This window comes from Eriocheir sinensis, chromosome 60 (assembly GCF_024679095.1).
Source record: "Eriocheir sinensis breed Jianghai 21 chromosome 60, ASM2467909v1, whole genome shotgun sequence".
Classification (NCBI taxonomy): Eukaryota; Metazoa; Arthropoda; class Malacostraca; order Decapoda; family Varunidae; genus Eriocheir; species Eriocheir sinensis.
The window spans coordinates 8,545,617-8,565,158 of NC_066568.1; the positions used below are offsets into that span (position 1 = coordinate 8,545,617).

At 42.0% G+C, this 19,542-nt stretch overlaps 1 protein-coding gene across 1 annotated transcript in view; it reads right to left on the reverse strand.

The window, feature by feature from the left end:
• LOC126985868 (centromere-associated protein E-like) overlaps positions 1-19,034 on the reverse strand; it is a 35,185-nt gene extending 16,151 nt beyond the window's left edge. The window contains exons 1-17 of the mRNA XM_050841353.1: positions 18,761-19,034; positions 17,089-17,285; positions 16,370-16,492; positions 15,434-15,545; positions 14,965-15,115; positions 13,202-13,297; positions 12,483-12,682; positions 11,862-11,990; positions 11,419-11,575; positions 9,828-9,947; positions 9,152-9,362; positions 8,341-8,539; positions 6,690-6,987; positions 5,119-5,340; positions 2,626-2,745; positions 475-596; positions 246-333 (exon numbers count right to left, since the gene is read on the reverse strand). Of these exons, the coding sequence (XP_050697310.1) occupies positions 246-333; positions 475-596; positions 2,626-2,745; positions 5,119-5,340; positions 6,690-6,987; positions 8,341-8,539; positions 9,152-9,362; positions 9,828-9,947; positions 11,419-11,575; positions 11,862-11,990; positions 12,483-12,682; positions 13,202-13,297; positions 14,965-15,115; positions 15,434-15,545; positions 16,370-16,492; positions 17,089-17,257 (2,517 nt within the window). The 5' untranslated portion in view covers positions 17,258-17,285; positions 18,761-19,034. The remainder of the gene's footprint in view (positions 1-245; positions 334-474; positions 597-2,625; positions 2,746-5,118; positions 5,341-6,689; positions 6,988-8,340; positions 8,540-9,151; positions 9,363-9,827; positions 9,948-11,418; positions 11,576-11,861; positions 11,991-12,482; positions 12,683-13,201; positions 13,298-14,964; positions 15,116-15,433; positions 15,546-16,369; positions 16,493-17,088; positions 17,286-18,760) is intronic.
• Between the last annotated feature and the right edge of the window lie 508 nt (positions 19,035-19,542).

Here is a 19,542-nt window from a genome sequence, read left to right on the forward strand (position 1 = left end):
AAGCACTCTGGTAGGCACAACTATCTTTTATTCTTCATAGTATTACCCTTATATTTATTCTTAAATAAATTTTCTAAACTTGCCCTCCTCTTCTCCCTCTCTCCACTTACTGTCACCTCAATCCCTATCAACCCATAATTTTCCCCTTTCCTTTCCTTTCCCTTTCCTTTCTTCCCCCTCTGTCTAACTCTTCACACCCATCTCACCTCCTCTTTACCAACCAGGACACCTGCCTCCCTCCTTACCTGTAGCAGCTCCTCCCTCAGTCTGCTTGCCTCCTGCTGCATCTCCTCCAGACTCTCCTGAAGGGCTGCTATTTTTTCTTCATTGTTGCTGCAACAAATAAATGGAGGAATATATTGACACTGGTTACCTCTTGCCATGTAAAGGTAAAGGTAAGGTTGGGAGTATACGCTACAGCTGTGGCGCAGTGCTTATCTCCAGACCAAGTATTTGCCTTTCCGGCTGACTTACCCTTCCTCTGCTTTGGTGGAGGTCTGCTTTGCCATCTCCTCCAGCTCAAACAAGCGCTGGCTCCTCTTCCTCACCTCCTCCACGTCCCCCTTCTCAAGTGCTGCTATTTCCTTCCAGGCATCCTACCCCAACACACACACGAGAATGAATAAGTATACTAATAAAAATGATATGTATAAACTGAGTAAAATGAAATAAAACAATAAAGATGAATAAAATAAGTAAATAAAAAAGATATGTATAAACTGAGTAAAATTACATTAAGCAATAAAAATGAATAAATCAATAAAGTAAAAATATGAATGAATAAAATGTTACCTATACAGCTCTTGCCTTACTTTTGTATAACTATCTCAATGAGTATATATACTATAGTCAGTTTCATTCCATCTGTCCACTCGTGAACATCAATGTGGCACCTGCGCACTGTTAGTTCGTGATTGCGTGAAGATCAATTTTATATTTTCAGTGATATACTTGAATGTTTGTGTATACAAAATACCCTCAAGTCCTTTTTATATGAACCACAAACGTGCCGATTTGCATCGATAATCTACCATATAAGTACATGAAAGAACAATTTGTATATCAAACGGTACACCCTGATCACACTCAAATGATTCATAGTGATATCTGGCTCTGCAAGTGTCTACACTAAAGGAATTTTGATGTGTTGCATGTAAATAACATGGGTGGCTTAATATGGGGAATAACCTAGCATCACATTCAACAATTATTAATTATTATTTCATGTTATTTTGATTATTAATCATTGTTTACATGAAATAAATTATTAAGATATCCTTTATATGCACTTGCAGAGCCAGATGTCTTTTAATATACCTGAAATGAGCTATCAATCCATTAATTTGAAAAACCATAGATCATTTGAGCATGATGTGACTATGTTATTTGATACCAGCTTGCCTTTTCGTGTGCTTGTATGTTAGATTATATTTTATCGATGCAAACGACTGAATTGTTTTTTTGTATACATAAACATTCAAACATGTTATTGAAAACTAAGATTAAATGTCTATCACAACAGTTGATTTTCACATATTCATGAACTAGAAATGCGCAGGTGCCACATCTATCAAAATTCCCGCTTTGTTGGTGGACAGATGAAACGAAACAGACAATAGTATTTTTTTTGGAATGCACAACCTCTTTGTCTTGCTTTTATTGAGAAAGGTGTATTTCTTGATATCCTTAACACGGTAGCTGCGGGGATCATGTTGCTTAAAGGCCCCTCTAAGCGAGAAAAATGATAAAAAATCATCACTCACACAAACCATTTCATAATATATATAAACGCATTTGTGATCAGTTTATGCATCATCTATTTTGGGGGGTTTATATCATGGCAAAAATTTGGTCTGTCGCCAGTACACTGTAAAGCCACAAATTTGGCCCGGCGCTGCTACCGGGTTAAAGAATTTTGTATTTTTTAACTTTCTTTCATGTGCTCTGTTTGCTGCAGAATATCACTGAAATAAAATCAAGTCAAAACTCCATCCGTCACACTTTTCCACGAGGAAACTGTATCTTTCATAACAATTCTCATTTCTCATCCTTCCAAATATTTTATTAGAACTTTGCATTTCTTAATGTTCAATTCCATTTCCAACTCTTGACTCAAACAATAAAATTTATCAATGTTTTCTTGATAGTATACAGTCCTCTTCCTCCACCACTCCTCTCATTACCTCTGCATCATCAGCAATAGACTATTTAATTATTTACCCCCTTCCACCTTGTCATTTATGTAAGTCAAAAGCATTAATGGGGCCAACACTGATTTGTGGTACTCCACCTGTTTAGCCACAACACTAGGCAATGACAATGGTTTGAAGTTCATTGGTTCTTCTTTGTTCCCACCCTTACATATTGGCACTATGTTAGCACACCTACAATAGCATAACACATTACCTTCTTTCAGTGAGCTTCCTACCAATCTCTATATCTCATCTGCTAGTGTGTCTGTATGTGTGTGCATGTGGTTTGGGTATGTGTAGTTTCCTCTAGTTGAGTTACCCACTTTTTAACTTTCAAACATGAGAGGCAAGCATAATCACTCCCCAGTTTTTGCCTCACTTGCTCCTCCTCCTATAGCTAACACACAACCCAAGGAACCCAAGGAATGCTCACATCAAGGATCCGCCGCAGGTCTTCCTCCCTCTGCTTCTGCTTCTTGAGTGCCAGCTCCATCATCATGTCAAAGTCTTGCCTTTCATACTCCAGCTCCTTGAGGCGGCACTCCCGGGCCTCCTGCAAAGTGAATGGCACACGTCAAGTCCCACTGTGTTAACTGTTAAGTGACAGCCAGCTATTAAGTGTTTGGAGATAAATGGATAAAAAGTGACAATATATAAATAATAAAGACATTATAAGAAGTATTTTTCAGAAGTACTGTCCCTTGTGTTTGGTGATGGTTTTAGACCTAGTGGCTGGAGAAACTAACTAACATAAGCCATAATAAATATATAAATAATAAAAACATACTAAAGGAAGAAAGTTAGAGGAAAATTAAATTGTCTCCCTTTTTTTGTAACTGCTAAAGGTTGAATGATAAGAGATGAATAAGTAAATAATATAATATATATTAAGTAGTAGTATATGGTAATAAATAAGTGAGAAATGCAACAAGGAATACATGTTACTACGAATTATGCCATGATAAACGGTTTATATCAATGAAATTTGGATGCCACAAAAAGCTACAATGAAGGCGAAGGAGTCTCAGCCATGGGAGCCTTGACCCTGTGACGTGTTGGCATCATGTTGTCAAAAGCTGTCAGATTCAGCAATGGCTTCACACCTGCATATTTTCACCATTAGAAGTGAAAAGATATATTTTCTTGCAATCATTGTGCAATACAACTTTAGCCATATGCTATCACAAGAATTAGCTTCACTTGTTTGCTTAAGGTTTTTAATCAAATGGAATCCTACCATATGTGTTAAAAGATGCATTGTTTCTTTGTGCTAAGTGAAATGCAGCGACTGAGTGTTGAGATAAATGATTAGACTCAATAAACAATAATTTGAGCCTTACAAAATAAATAATGTCATAATGGGATGTACACTATGAAAGAGATGCAATTAAGCAAACTTATGTTTACATGCTAACACCCAATCTGGATCTGGATCTGAAAGCACAAGTGTTTAGCTTGGACAAGAGGAGAAGTACTGGAAGACTGTACATGAGCTGCAATAGTCTCAATCACAGAGGAAAAGAAGATAACGGTTAAGGGTGTAAGGGTGGTGATTGTAATAATTTGCTAGGAAGGTGATGATGGTAATTGTTACTCCAATATATAAATTAGTACTTGAGTATAGATGGCAAAGTTTATGGTAGAATGTCAATAGGAAGGGTGCAGGAAGTTACACAGTATAAAATTAGTGAAGAGCAAGGTGGGCTTTGAAGAGGGAGGGGATGTGTGGACCAAATCTTAAATCAGAGGGTATATGAAAAGGAAAATGTTACCTTTAATAAAAGTAAATGATGCCTTCATGGATCAGGAAAAAAAAATGACAGGACTGATTGGGAGGCATTGTGGAGAATATTAAGTGACATGAGAAGAGGGCAGTAAGTTGCTAGCTGCAGTGATAGCATTTTATAGATATTCCAATGCTTGTGTGAATGAGAATATAAAATTGTGGGAAAGCTTTCAACTACATGCAGGAATTAGACAAGGACACATTACTTCATGTGGCTCATACAATTTATTCACAGATAGAGTTTAACCCGGTAGCAGCGGGGATCATGTTTCTTAGTGGTCCCTCTAAGCGAGAAAAATTAGTAAAAATCATCACTCACACAAACCATTTCATAATACATATCAAAGCATTTGTGATCAGTATATGTATCATCTATTTTGGGGGGTTTATATCATGGCACAAATTTGGCCCGTCACTGCTACCGGGTTAAAAAGACTAAAGCAAGAATTGAAATTGTTGGAGTGATGGAGAAGATGGTGATAAGGGGAAGATGAGTGCATTGGATCTATGAGTTTAATAAAGTATGTATGAGAGAAAACCTTAGGGTGAGTGCAGGCAACAGTAACATAATGGTCTACGAGGTAATGAGAGTGAGATAAATGATCTTGCAAACTATTAGCAAGTAAGAGTGTTATAAGCAGCGAGTGATCAAGTTGAAAATAAAATAAATGGAAGAAGTGAGAGAATCTAAGTATCTAAGTTTAGTCCTGAAGCATGGAGGAGTGGAAGGAGAGGTATGAGAAAGCTTTGCATGGAAGGAGAGCACTGGGATTCCTGAGACAAATGAGGCATCCGGACGAGAAGGGGCATTAGGAACAAAGCCATTTTTTTCTAGTTTGCACTGGGAAAGGCAGACTACACATCCCAGGAAGAACAAGAAACAAGATGCAGGGGTAAAGTGACCTTGTATTTGGTGTTACGAAGGTCATTTTTCCCTCACAACCTATATCTCATTTTTCCTGGGATCCAGTCTGCCTCAGGCTCTGTATCTTACTTCCACCTTACTTCCCTTCTCCTCCAGATGCCTATTATGAGAAAATAAGAAAGTCAGTATGAAGATAAGATGACATAACATGAATAGGTAAGATCAATGGGTAAGGTAGGGACAGAGACAGATGACTAAACAACCAAGAAGCTCACCGCATCCTTCCTGAGTGTGTTGTTCTCCTCCCTTTGCCTCACAATCTCCTCCTGCAGTGCTGAGAGCTGGATGTTCTCCTCGCTGAGAGCCTCCACACGCATCTGAAGTTCTGCTGAGTTCTGCACATTGTGGGACAGCTCACGGTTGGCATCCATAAGCAGTTGTTCGTAATCCCTCAGTGATCTCTTCAGGGATTCATTCTCTTCAGCGTGTGTTGTCTCCTGGTGATGATGGAGGGGTGATGGTTAAGTTTGCAAGCAATGTGATGGTGGTGATGCTAACAGTTCTCAGATATTGTAAAGGTGGTGATTGTCATAATTGCTATGAAGGTGATGATGGTAATTGTTACTCCAGTGTTGCATGGGAGGTACCTCAGTGATGGTGAGGCAACAGACTTAATTAATTTTGTAAGAAGGGTGATTGTGGTGATGCTAGCAGTCCTTGCCTGCAGGGGAGAAGATTATGATGATGGCAATAGGTCTACTTTGCAATGAATGGTGGTGGTGATAGCAATGAATTAAGTGAGGGTAAGTAATCAATGATTTGACAGTCATTCCAGCAATATCCATTGATACTACAAAGACATTATTACTAAAGATCTCAATTCACCTCTTCAAGTCACTATTTGGTCTCCATGTCTCACAACCAGAGTGAGACAGAAGATACAAGCAACATGATCTGAATCTTTGTCCTCATATCAACATCATATAATTCTGCTGAGCATGTCTGTAGCGCCATGGGCCAGGCCAATTCACCAGAAGAATTCTTGACATGACTGCTATTGTTATGCACAATGGGTACCTCAGTGATGGTGATGACAACAGACGTGATTAATTTTGTAAGGATGATTATGGTGATACCAAGGTATATGAAACTTTCCAAGATCTCAAATGCCCTTGCCTCTTTCATAAATATACTGTGCTCCTTCACCTAGCAAGCCTCCAAACACCATTATGTACCTTGGTCTCATCCCAGGAAAACTGCAGCCCCAATGGCTTTGTCTATTTTTGCAGTGCCTCAAGAGCCATTACTAGAGCCTCCAGCCATTCAGCACTAATTACTAAATCAGCAAAAAAAGCAAGTCAGTGACCCTGGTATTTCCAACACTTGCTCCACAACTCTGCCTAATACTTAGTCCACAAAAGATTTGAGAAATACTGGGGCAATGATGCATCCCTGCTTCACTTTTGTGTTCAAGAGAAAACCAAGCTGGATATAACCAAAACTCTAGCCTCAGCTCTCTCGGCTAAACACCAAGTCCTCTCGACAAGAAACCAAGCAGCTCTAACATAACTGGCAGCTCGCTAGGGTAATCGGAGTACACCACACAGCACACACACACACACATACACTACCAAGTTCCCAGTTGTGATTACAGTGAATAACATATCTTTCTCTGAGATTGTCAACTCCCTTTTTCACTACCACCCTTCCACCATCATCACCTGATACCATTCTACTCACAGAACTTCTCTTTCACTACCATTGCCCACAGAACTCCCCTCTCACCACCGCCAACATCGCACTACATCCATCATCACCTCACCACCATTCTGCCCACACAACTTACCTTTTCATCACCATCACCACCACCACTTCCAGTAGCAGCAGCAGTAGCGGCAGCGTTGGCCAGCCTCCCCTCAAAACTCTCCTCCAGGGCCCGAATCTCCTGACGTTGGAACTCTTTTTGGCTCTCCAGTTCCTGCCGCCAATTATTCAGCCACTCCTCCTTCTCCCTCAGCTTCTCCTTCATGTCCAGGTTCCTGGCCCTCAACACAGAGGCCGGGGTGCCGGGCGTGCCAGATGGACGGGTGGGAGTGGCCGTGGGGGTGCCTTGAGGTGTATCTGGGAGTACCGAGGGTGGCAGTCTGGAAAGATAAAGTTACATGTAAAGGTGTTTGCTGTGTATAGACAAGAGAGAAAACAAGAAATATAAAACAGGAATAGGAAAATACAGAAGGAAAAAGATAAAGAAAATATGAAGCAGCAAAGAAGAGGAGAAAAACAAGGATGAATAAGAAAAAAAAAAAAATTACATGAATGAAGAAAACTACAGTATCCAGTGACAATTTGCCAATAACATATTAGTAGCACACATAACACAACATCACACTTTCAAACACCCTCATACACACACATAAATGGGCAAGCGACTTCCCTAGTACACTGCACATCGTAATGCTACGGCACACAAGGATATCAGGAGGCTACAAGAAGCCAACTGTCCTTCACATGGCAGCTCCTCAGTGGGTTATTAACACCTTCAATCTGGGGCTCCATTTAAAGGCACAGTACTGGACCCAGGAGAGATAAGCCTCACTCTTTTTCTTTCTTTCTGTCTGTCTTGCATATTTCCCTCTAAACTGGAATGATTCAATTTATACTTGTTGCTGCATGTTCTTAAATCTGTTTTTAATATAGGGATTTCACCTAAATTGCCACTATTAATCCCTAACCCACTTAAATTCAGTAATTCACAACACATCCAACTTTTATAACATATATAAATTAACCTTCTTTAGTCTTTACTGAATGTGCATAAAAGTAAAAAAGAACATTATTGAATAAGGTGTCAGTAAAAGTTAAGAGGGGCTTCTTGTGCAGCTGCTCAAAGTCCTCATCCCAATGTGCCTCCTGCCCATCCATGTCTGACACATGGCAGCCAACTGATGTACAGCTAACACTCACCTGAGAGGGAAGCTTGGACCAGATCATTGGCACTAAAATGACCTCAACATCCTTTGTGACTCCTGACATACTTCCCCTTGTCTCTCTTCAGGAGAGCTCTAATCATATCTGACAGAGCCCTATACTGTTCCCCCGTCCCAGAAAGCCTGGCACTACAAATCAATATTCTCCAGTGTCTCCCCCAAGGCAAAACCACTCCTTAACTTTGAGCACTCAAATCCACTCCTTTGCAAGTTGGGAGTGTTTCAGGTTTGAAGGTATTTCTCAGTTCTGCGGGGTCCTCACCGCCCTGCTGCTCCCTTATTTCACCAATGACCATCATCACCAAACTACACCACTATCTAGCCAACACAGTGCACCATTTCATCACCTCACCCTCACCCTGTGTTAACTGTGGAAAAGACTGAAAAATGAGATTATCCATTGCAAATACTTGAATTAGTTAAAAGACAACCCTGATTGAGACTACAGGACCCCATGAACACAGCCCATTTCCAGTATATCACAATTAGTTAAAATACACACCCACCCACCTCATCTGTGGTGCTAGGCTTTCACTAGTCTGACAGCTGGCCTCCTTGGTGAGGGAGGTAGGTGATGCAATGTCAAACTTCACCCTCTTCCTTTGCCTCACGTTCAAGAAGGCAGGGGAGATCTGTAGTGAGTCTCCTTCCTTCACCTTGGTCTTCTCTGCCTGGTTCAAAATGAAACTGATGTCGTCTGTGCCAAACTCTGCCAGAGAAAAGGAGAGGTTGTCTAAGTGAGTGGATGAGGAGACTATGTATGCCTCTTTGAAGATGAAGTTAATACAGTAGACCCTTAACTTACCAAACCCAAAATTTCTATTTTGGAAAACTGAAATCTTAGCATAACTATTTGAATGTAATTATTATTATTATTTATTTATTTATTTACTTATTTATTTTTATTTATTAACTTTTTTTTTTTTTTTTACTGATCACCAACAGTATTTCACAGGACATTACTGGATACCATACAGGTGCAGCAGTAATTTTGTTGTGCCTGGCCACGAGCAAGTTTCAAGAAAACATTTACTGAATTGCCAACTTTGCAGAAAGTAACAGACAAGTCTTGAACACAATTTTCAAGAAAAGAAGGAACAGAAAATGGCCTTGGAAAAGCCCTTATGGAAAGACAGTGAATGAAACGGACTTAATTCTTTTAGGAAATCTGGACACAGAGAAGGATGTAACTACTTCTTTATTGTTTAACATCCTTATTTTCTACATCCCACTGTTCAGTGATCAAGAAGGGCATGAGGATGGTAATTTTATGCAGATGCTCTAGTGAACTTGCTAACTACATGCCTCCACCCCTTCTTACCTTCCATACTGAGCGTGGTTTCCATGTTGATGGCGGAGGTATTCAAGGACGCATTAGCGCTAGGGCTTTCCTCAGCCCAAGGAGGAAGCATGGGTTTGATAAACTGGTGGTCCTGGATGATTGTGGGCAGAAGGCCCAGGCCAATGCTGGGGCGGCGACTGCGCATGGCTGGAGCACACCAGGTCTCCCGCCTTGCCTTGCGCTTCTTGTCCTGAGTGAGAGATGGAGAAACAGAGGAATGATAGGGAGAGGGAGGCATGACAACTTACAACTCAACTACCACTACTATGACTGCTCCTGTTACTGCTAGAACTGTGATTAATTTTACCTGGAGTAAGAGGAAGGAATGGAATAGTTAGTGATATGATATAATTCACTATTCTACTACCAATACTGCTGCAAACATTACTTTTTTAGCCCAATGCCTGTGCCTGTACATGCATGTGCCAAGGTTCAAACACACAAACACAAAGGAAATAAATGCCACATGAAACAACAAGGAAGAAAATGCAACATACGGAGAGGATATAGAGGAAGTAAAAAATAATAATAATTAAAAAATTAAACAAGTCAGAGGAAGGTGGAAATACAGACAAAGGAAGACTTCCAATTTATCATCAAGAGGTAAGAAAGAGATAAGGTCATTAAAAATAAGATTCAGGATGCAGACACTCACCAAGGAGCGCCTGGGTGAGCGGCAGGGCAGGCTGGACACCACAAGCTTGGTCTTCAGCTCGTGGATCTTTGCCTCCAGCTCCTCGTTCCTGCGGGCCTGCTCTCCCAGCATCTCTCGTACCTTTAGGAGACAAAGAAATCACCGTGAGAAGATGAAAATACATGGAAATTCACCTAAAGAAATAAATACCTGCAGAAAATACACCTTTAAAATTCTCATCCACTTATAGGAGATAAAAGTACAGGTACACTTTTGTTAAAATAGTTGAACATTCAAATTACTGACATTACTGAGATGAAACTATCTGTAGTATTACCAACTACAGAAAAATAAATAAATCCATAACACCAAAGAAAAGAAATAAGAAACCAGATAAAAACACAGAAGAAACCAACTAATAACTAGAAACCTGTGAATCATTTCTACCAATGAGCACATCAACGTTACATGTAAAACAGTCCCCTTTCAACCCACTGAGCCATGTCCAAGCTGTTAATTCTTTTCATCCAGCATTTCCTTCACAATACAGCTACAGTAACTTCTCTCACGCAGTGCCCCATTCTATCTCAGTCGGTCAATCAGTTCTATTAACCCTTAGATGGCGGGGGAATTTTATATATAGTCAAAAATTCAGCCAGTCAGTTTTTTATGGTAGAAATATAACAACACTTCCAGATTGCGGTGGAATCTGTATGTAGACGATAGTTAAAACATCTGTTATGCGCCGTAACTACATTTATGCTATGGTTCTAAGGTCGGCAGTGACTATATATAGACGATTCACTTTGGGGGGGAGCTACTCTTCAAATACTGCCGCCATCTAAGCGCTAATCAATCAACAATACAAGCAGAGCAGCGTCCCCTTCATGTCACCATTTCTGCCATGTCAACCAGGCAATGCAACCAAAGTACAGATATGCCAGCACTCTAAAATCATCTGTTGTATCTCAAGTATGCTAGTCAGACACCCAGTACAATAATTTTACAGGCACAGCAACCATTATCTACCTCTTCCTTAACCTCACGTGTCTAAAATATATGTATCCAAGCACCCCAAAATCATCTCTTGTACTGTATCTCAAGTGTGCCTGTCTGCCATTCAATACATCCATGATACAGGCATAGCAATCAATCAAACATCTCTTTCTCTACCTCAAGTCCCTCAGTTAGTTCTACAAATACCTCTAGGAATTGTACATCCCGTCCTCCACCTTGTCCCTCAATTGGTCTGACGAATCATACATCTCTACAAATTATACATCCCTTTCTCAACCTCAAATCCCTCAATTAGTCCTACAAATCATACCTTTCTGGGAATCGTACGTCTTTTCCTCCACCTTGTCCCTCGATTGGTCTGACGAATCATATATCTCTACAAATTATACATCCCTTTCTCAACCTCAAATCCCTCAATTAGTCCTACAAATCATACCTCTCTGGGAATCGTACGTCTTTTCCTCCACCTTGTCCCTCGATTGGTCTGACGAATCATATATCTCTACGAATCATACATCCCTTCCTCCACCCGAAGCCCTTCAATCAGTTCTACAAATCAAGACACAGTAGAGGAATGGCAGCCTCTCATTCTTACCTGCTCCACCTCCTGCGCCTTGTCAGAGTTGCGCTCCGTGGCGAGGGTATTCTGAAGTGCCTTGATCTCCTTGGCGTAGCGCTTCAGCAGGGCAGCCTCTGACAGGATCTCGTTCACAATTGGTTTGTTCTTAATGGACTTGGCACGACATGCAAACCTTGAGGGTAAAGGAGGGTAAAGGTGAGGATGATGAATAAAGAGGAGATAATGGAGAGAGGGAGGGGTGTTGAGGGAGGGGAGGAAGCTGCACAAATTGGAGCTGCCTACATTGCAAGATAAAAGAGGTGTTGTAACCCCTAAAGGGCGGGTGACAGGTTTTTCCGGTCTGACTTTTTCAAAACGCCGTAATTTTGAAGTTTGCGTGGGTGTCACCAACACCATCACCACCATTTTTTTTTTACAGTAAAGGGAACAGCTTCAAGAACAAATCCTGCCCCACTAACCTCAGGGTGGAGTGTGTCTGGTCCACGACAGCTGGTGTTATGGTGCAGATGATGGCAGTCTTTGCGTTACCGCCCAGGGAGAGCTGAAGTATGCGAGTCAACTTGGAGTCTCGAAAGTTGACAAAGGGCCTGGGGAATGTAGGGGAGGAAGGATGATGCTTTTGTATGGGGAAAAGAGATAAAAACAAACTACCGATACAAAAAGGAAAAGGAAGAACCAAAGATAATAATGAATGAAGACTGAAGGTTTCTTATGATTCTGGCTTCCCGCAGCTGATGAATTGTCTGAAGAGTGGAGGGCAAGTAAGAAAGAAGGAAGAATTTGACACAATGATAAAACACTGTAGGATTCATGTACAGTAAAATCCCCTAAGCTGGGATTGTAGATGCCAGCACTACGATAAAATGTTAATTAATTTTTTTGTTGTTTTGTTTTTAGCAAATGCCAGAAGTCAGATAAACTACTTTTGAGTCAAGTTCTGGGAAACAGGACACTGCAAGGCCCTGATGTGCAATAGCATAACCACAGGGGTGATACAGAAAGGTAATGAAATTGAGAATGAAAATTGCACCCATGTCACCATCTCCCACCCCATCCCCTCCACCACTCCCCCCACTCACTCTCCCTCGCTGAGCTGAGAGATGACACGCCCCAACATGAAGAGAGACTTGTTGATGAAGCCGCCCTCCTTAAGCCTCTCGCCCGTTGCCCCAGACTGTGAGGCGTTTTCTGAGCCAGCCAAGTCCACCAGGTTGAGATGGGACACAGTGATGGCACCCTCCTCACCATCCTCCTGGCTGCGTTCCCGTGACTCTATGATCTGCAGGGAGGGAAAAGTGATGTATGGTAAGGGGGCAAGATGTGGTGTAGAGTGGTGAGATGATGTATAGTGGGGTGTGATACAGTGTGGAATGGTGAGGTGTGGTGGTGGGAGGTATATATAGTTTTCAAAAGAATTCAATGACATTCTACATATAAAAAAATCTATAAACAATGCACTGAAAACTAATTCACCTAACACCATTAACCCGGTAGCTGCGGGGATCATAATTCTTGAAGGCGAGGCTAAGCGAAAAAATGAGAAAAAATCATTACTCACACAAATCATGTCATAATATATATCAATGCATTGTGATCAGTTTATGCATCATCTATTTTTTGGGGGGTTATATCATGGCAAAAATTTGGTCCGTCGCTGCTACCGGGTTAAATTTTGCAACAATCATCATGTTATGAACACACGACATGTATTGAAATCAGTAAAATCACCCAAAATAATTAAAATTCCCCTGGCAAAAATTTTAAGGTCAACAAGAGGAGTTAATGGTAGAACACTTACTATTCTGAAGATGGTATGTGACCGTGAGCTGCGTTCGTTCATATTGGTACTGCCGATGCTTCTGTTCTTCTCCCCTCGCTTCATTAACATCAGCAGCTGTGTGGTGGAGGGAGGAAGTGAGTAAGGCCCCGTTCACACTGTGCCAACACTAAGCCACGACAGTCCAGTGACTTTTAGGCCCCCTTCACACTGTGCCGACTCAGCATTCGGCAATCGTTTCTAGACCTCTTTCCGACCATGTGCAACCCTTTCACATCAACATATCACACCTAAGACCTTGTGTACCCTGAGTCGCTGGGTGTCGTGGCCCAGAGTCAGCACAAAGTGAACAGGGCATAAGACAGACACGCAGGGCTAGTTTCACAATTCGATGCACCAGGTTTCACTAAGATCCAAAACCAAACACAAAATGCTACGAAAAATTATCTGCCTATTTAGTGATTGGTGTTCATATATAAAGTAAGAGAATTGAGGAAACTATACAGAAACTCTTAATTATCTGGTGTCAAATAGAAAACCTGATGACTATGGAGAGTATAATTTGGTCAGGAAGCTGAAAATGACACTGCCTTGGACTGTAAAACTTGACCACGGTGACAGAGAAAGGAATGAGATGTGGTGTGGAGGACATGTTGAGTGTGCTGAGGAGGCAAAGACTGAGGTGGTGTCAGTACGTTAAGAGGAGGGAGGAGGACCATGTACTCAGAAAGCTGCGAAGGTGGAAGCAGAAGTGAGGAAACCAGAAACCAAGGAAGACCTGAAGACAGTGTGTGTAGGAAGACAGGAGAAGGAGAAAGATCAAGGAGGAGAAAGTCTATGAAGAATCAAAAGTGGGAGACTCATAGGCCATCCAACCCCATAAGGGAAAATCAGGACATTAAACAAAGAAGAAAAAATAACAGAAAAAGGAGGAAGGAGGTAAAGAGAGAAAGAGAGGGATGATGATCAGTGGCAAGATCAGTGACAAAGACAAATGGAAAGGGACACAGAGAGAAACAGAAAGACAAAGATCGGTGCCAAAAGCTGTGTGAGCGAGGTAAGATATACAGTGACAATGGGAGAAAGGAAGAGGGAGACAGAGAAAGACAGAGCAATGCAGTGATGCAGAAATGGAAAAGGAAACAGAACGAGAAAGAGAAAGATCAAACCCTATAGCTGTGAGGGAGAGAATATGAGCAAGTGATAGACATACGGGTGGAAAATAAAAAGTAAGAGGGACAAAGAGGGAGGAAAGGAGACAGGATAAAGAGCCAGCAGTTGTATGAGACAGTTAGCAAGTGAGTAAGAGAGATACAGTGTGATAAAGTGAGTGAGACAAAGATAAGTGCAAGCAGGTGAATGTGAAGGTTAGCAAGTAAGAGAGATAACCAGTGTGACCAAGTAAGCAAGAGGGAGACTTAGAGAGACAGATCCATGCCAACGATTGTGAGGGAGTGAGGTAATGCATGAGTGTGAAAGACATACAGAACATCATTTAGAATGGGAGAAAAAGACAAAGAGGATGAGAATCAATGCCAACAGCTATGAGTGTGTGACAGAGACATACAGAACAGAAAGGGAGGAATAGGCAGAGAATAATATAAATAAGTGCCAATAGCTGTGTATGGATGAGATAGACACACACAGCGAAACAAGAGGAGAAGCGAGAAAGCCAACAAGAAAAGGACAGATGACGTAGCAAATCTTTATTAGCGATAAGTAGACGGCTCAAGAGAAAATAAAGAAGCTCCAACATATAGCACAACCATGACACCGACACTTACATTCTTTTCACAGTTGGCACATTCCTCCTTCAGGTCGGCTACGTACACTAAGCCCGACTGGTCCTCGCGGATGGTCAAAGAGCGGTTCTTCGGGTCTCGGCCAGCCAGCAGATCCGATATGTTCTCATTGTATATCTCCATGTAAGAAGCTCTGAGGGAGGGAAGAGTAAGGGTGAGTAAGCTGGTGGGTGAGTGTGTGAATGATGGGGTGTGTAATGTAAGTGTATGAGTTAGTTAATCGGTGAGTGACTGTGTGCGCCAAAGTCATGGGGTGAGTAAGTGATGGGGTGAATGCGAGCAAGTGACTGTGTGAATGACTATGAGTGATGGGTTGTGTGACTGTGATAGATCAGGTGAATGAGCGATTATGTGAGTGTGGGGTGGATATCTGCTTGAGTAAGTGAGTGTGTGTATTTACCTAGTTCTCGTCTTCATATGAGCATCAACTTACACACAAACACACACACACCTGATGAGGTACTCGCGGTCGGGGGTGTCTTCAATGGAGCGATAGATGTTCTGGATGGCCAGCGGGATGATGCCCGGGCTGTTGCGGTCCCCCATCATGGTGTAGGTCTTGCCTGCACAACACACCAACAGAACAGTAGTATTATGCAAGGGTAAGCCAGTAATACAATAATGTTTCTTTTTCTTTGTTACAACTATCAGTAACAACTATCTCCCTCTCTCTTGTCTCATATTTTTTTGTTCATCCATTCATACCTCTTAGTTATTATTTACTTTGTCCCTCCCTCCCTCCATATAACTCAAGAAAAATCATAACAATATTACAACCAACTTTCCTCTACCATAGAACTCTCTTCTACCCTGGTAAGATTTATTACAATAGGATATAATCTATGATGAAATTTGGATTGTGGAATTACAAGAACCTTTGTAATAATCTACATTAAAGTTTAGATTTTACTTTAAATCCTAATACATTGTATTTCTGATTTACCCTGAAACTCTGGGAAAGTGAGGCCTTAGCATAAAATAGGCAGCTAGCTTGTTATAAATGAAAGGAGATCGAGTTTCCATGATATTTAAATTATGCAGAGATAAGAAAACTAAAAATACAAATACTGAAGGTAAGAAAAAAAGGTCATACTGTACTACTATGATACACATGCACAAGTGGCAAAGAAAAAACATTTACATCATTATAGCACTTATGGGAAGCTAACGTCAAAAGGCAAGGAACTATACAAAACATGAGGTGATAAAGAACACAATCAATGACTAGAATGTACATTGCCAAATTCAATTGTGTATGTCAAAACTATACATAAATTTCAGCAGTCATAAGACAAAATGTAATAAAATACAAAACATACTAGCTTCATTCAATCCTGTAATATATAGATAGGTAAGTACAGACAGGTAGAGAGGTACACAGGCTCACCCGAGGCAGTCTGTCCGTAAACAAAAATAGTGCCATTGAAGCCAGACAGCGCTGATTCCACAATGGGCATGGCCACTTCCTGGTACACATCCTCTGACCGTTCCTCGGGGCCAAACACTCCATCTGTAAAGGCGAGTGCAGGGACACACAAGGGGGTTAGTAGACACAGGGACACACAAAGGGGTTAGTAGTATGCACCAACGTTACCAGAATGTTGCACTCAGCATATTACATTGTCGGCTTCAAGCAAAAAACTGTCACATCCTCACAGATAACAATATGCATTTGTAGTTATTGATATTGGTGCAAAGATTAACCCTTGTGTACATAACTAACCTTAAACACTGACTTTATAAACGTCGTATTAGTCTTCATAAACAATAATGTGGCCGATTCATACTTTTTGACCTATTTTTCAAGGTGTGGCGAGTTGGTTTTGTCGATATTTTCTTTCACTATTGATCGCTGAATTTGTGATATGTTGACTTAACTCGTTGACTCTTTGAAAATCCAAAACTTCTAGCCAACTGTCCCAAAAATAGAATTAAAAAGCCAACCTAGCTACGTAGCTCAATAAATACTAATACAATGGTTTAATAATCTGGCGTAAGGTGCCCTGTGTCCTGGGATGTTTAAACCGGCTCCAATGCACATGCCCTTACCTAGTTCAGTGCCCTGTACCCCTTGCCCTGCACCCTGGAACCTTGTAGGAGACTCACCACACATGTAAGGTGCACAGAGCGGCCTGCGTGAGATTGGGTCGACCTGTACTAAACTGCAGCTATCCTGCAGCTCCCAGTGTGAGGTGGGCGAGGAGTTGCCCCCGTCAGCCTCCTCCCTCTTGATGAACGGCCGCACACGCACGGTCACCAAAATGTTGTCCGACATGCTGCCGTTGCTGCCAGCCCTCCAACACCTGTAGGGGCAAAGGTGAAGAAAAAAGATGGGCCATGGTAGTAACAATCTTCCTTCCCACTCACTTTCTAAAGCTGTACAGTGTCAAATTTAGGCCAGTAGCAGTATATGTGACAGTTGGCAAAACTTAGTGGGATTTTGAATGATACCCTGAATGAAATGAGACGATAGGTGATGAGCAGAATGAGTTTAGGATAGGGAGGAAGTTATGGCAAATTGAAAGAGCAAGGAAGGATGGGAGAAACATCTACAGTTTTCCTGAATATTGGGTAAGCATATGACAGGGTAGATAGGAGCCTTTCCCCCTACCTCCCTGCTGGCATCACTAGTCCAACACCCTATCAGACCTCAAGTATGCTGCACATTCTGGTCAATGCAAATGTTTTAGTGGCATTAAGTTTTGAAGACGGCTAAGAAGGCAACAATAAGGGCTAAGGGGCGGGAAATATTCATGTCTTTCCTAACTTTAACGATGTAGACATTTAAATTTGCTAACTGTACAAGGTGTCAAATTATGCCCATATATACAGATGGGATGGGCAAGGTGGAGGAGGGCTCGAGGAAACACACCAACCATCTGACCAACTTCACGAAAATTCATCAGCTGCAGTTTTGGTTGGAGACATCACACAGTTTTTGGAAGGGGCGTGTCCCCATCCAGGTAAGAAATCGCCTCGCCCACTCGTGTTACAGCCGATAAGGAGTAATAACCCAACACAGGAAAGTGGAAGTAATAGTGGCCGCCGAGTGTCAGCTGGGGAGGGAAGGTTCGTGTCTTTAATAAGCTAACAAGCCCCATAAAAGAAGAACCTTAATAACGGACATTTAAATTTAACTGTACAAAGTTTGGCGGGGAATGTTCGTGTCCTTAACGATGTAGACATTTAAATTTGCTAACTGCACAAGGAGTTAGACCCACATATACGGCTGGGATGGGCAGGGTGGAGGAGGACTCTGAGGAAATACGCCAACCATCACCTCGCTCACTCGTATTACCGCCGATAATGAGTAATAACCCAACACAGGAAGGTGGAAATTATAGTGGGCCGAGTGTCAGTGGGGGAGGGAAGGTTCGTGTCTTTAACTTTAATAGTGGACTTAATACTTAAAAGTGGAAATAATGGTGGGCCGAGTGTCAGCGGGGGAGGGAAGGTTCGTGTCTTTAACCATAATAGTGGGCTTAATACTTAAAAGTGGAAATAATGGTGGGCCGAGTGTCAGCGGGGGAGGGAAGGTTCGTGTCTTTAACTTACACAACGGACATTTAAATTTAACTGTACAAGGAGTCAAGTTAGGCCAAAATACACGGCTGGGATGGGCAGGGTGGAGGAGGGCTTGAGGAAATACGCCAACCATCGCCTCGCCCACTCGTATTACCGCCCATAAGGAGTAATAGCCCAACACAGGAAGGTGGAAATAATAATAATAATAATGGTGATCCTTCGAGTGTCAACAGGGAGGCTCTCAGCGGTCTACCTTTAATCACGCAGGTCCTGGGGCGTCGCGGAGCCGGCAGCCTTCACGCCCTCTTGCTCCCCGCCGAGGCACCTATATAGTAGGAATTAGGAGGACACAACGCTCGCCGCGGCTGCCTCACGTCTCCTTGGCCTTGCTCTCGACGTCCACCATGGTACCAGGGAGCCTCGTTTTGTACCAGCCAATGGCGGGGCCGCGGCCAGCCAGCCAATCACGGCCCAGCGAGGCGCCGCTTTACATGTGGGCTCCCTACGAGTTGCCAGGCTGGAATATTGTATGCCGAATTCTTCATATTTGGTATTTTTTTTACATGGTTTGGCATGAAGTTTTGATTCAGTAAATGTGATGAGATATAGCCTATGCTCCTTCAATGTCGGTTAATGTGATAAAAGAGATAACCTGCCCCATTGTATGTCAGTGATAAATGTGATAACCTGCACCCCTTGTATGTCAGTAAAAATTAATGTGATAACCTGCACCCCTTGTATATTGATTGACTGATAGTTTATTGCTGCAAATATACATCAAAGGAGAAGGAGGAACATGCCATCCCAAACCCCCGGGCAGTACATATATGTGATACAGCTATATATATACTATAGTAAATACTCCCAGCGTTCTCCATCCACCTCTCTCGATCTTCTGCATGATGCTCCTGCCAAAGCCATGCACCTTCCTCAGTTGTCTTTTCAGGCTGCCGCGGGTTCTTCATTATACTCTCCGGCCATTATACCAATGGACCGTATTGGCTATACAGGCAGCGCCACGCGTGGCCATTCAGT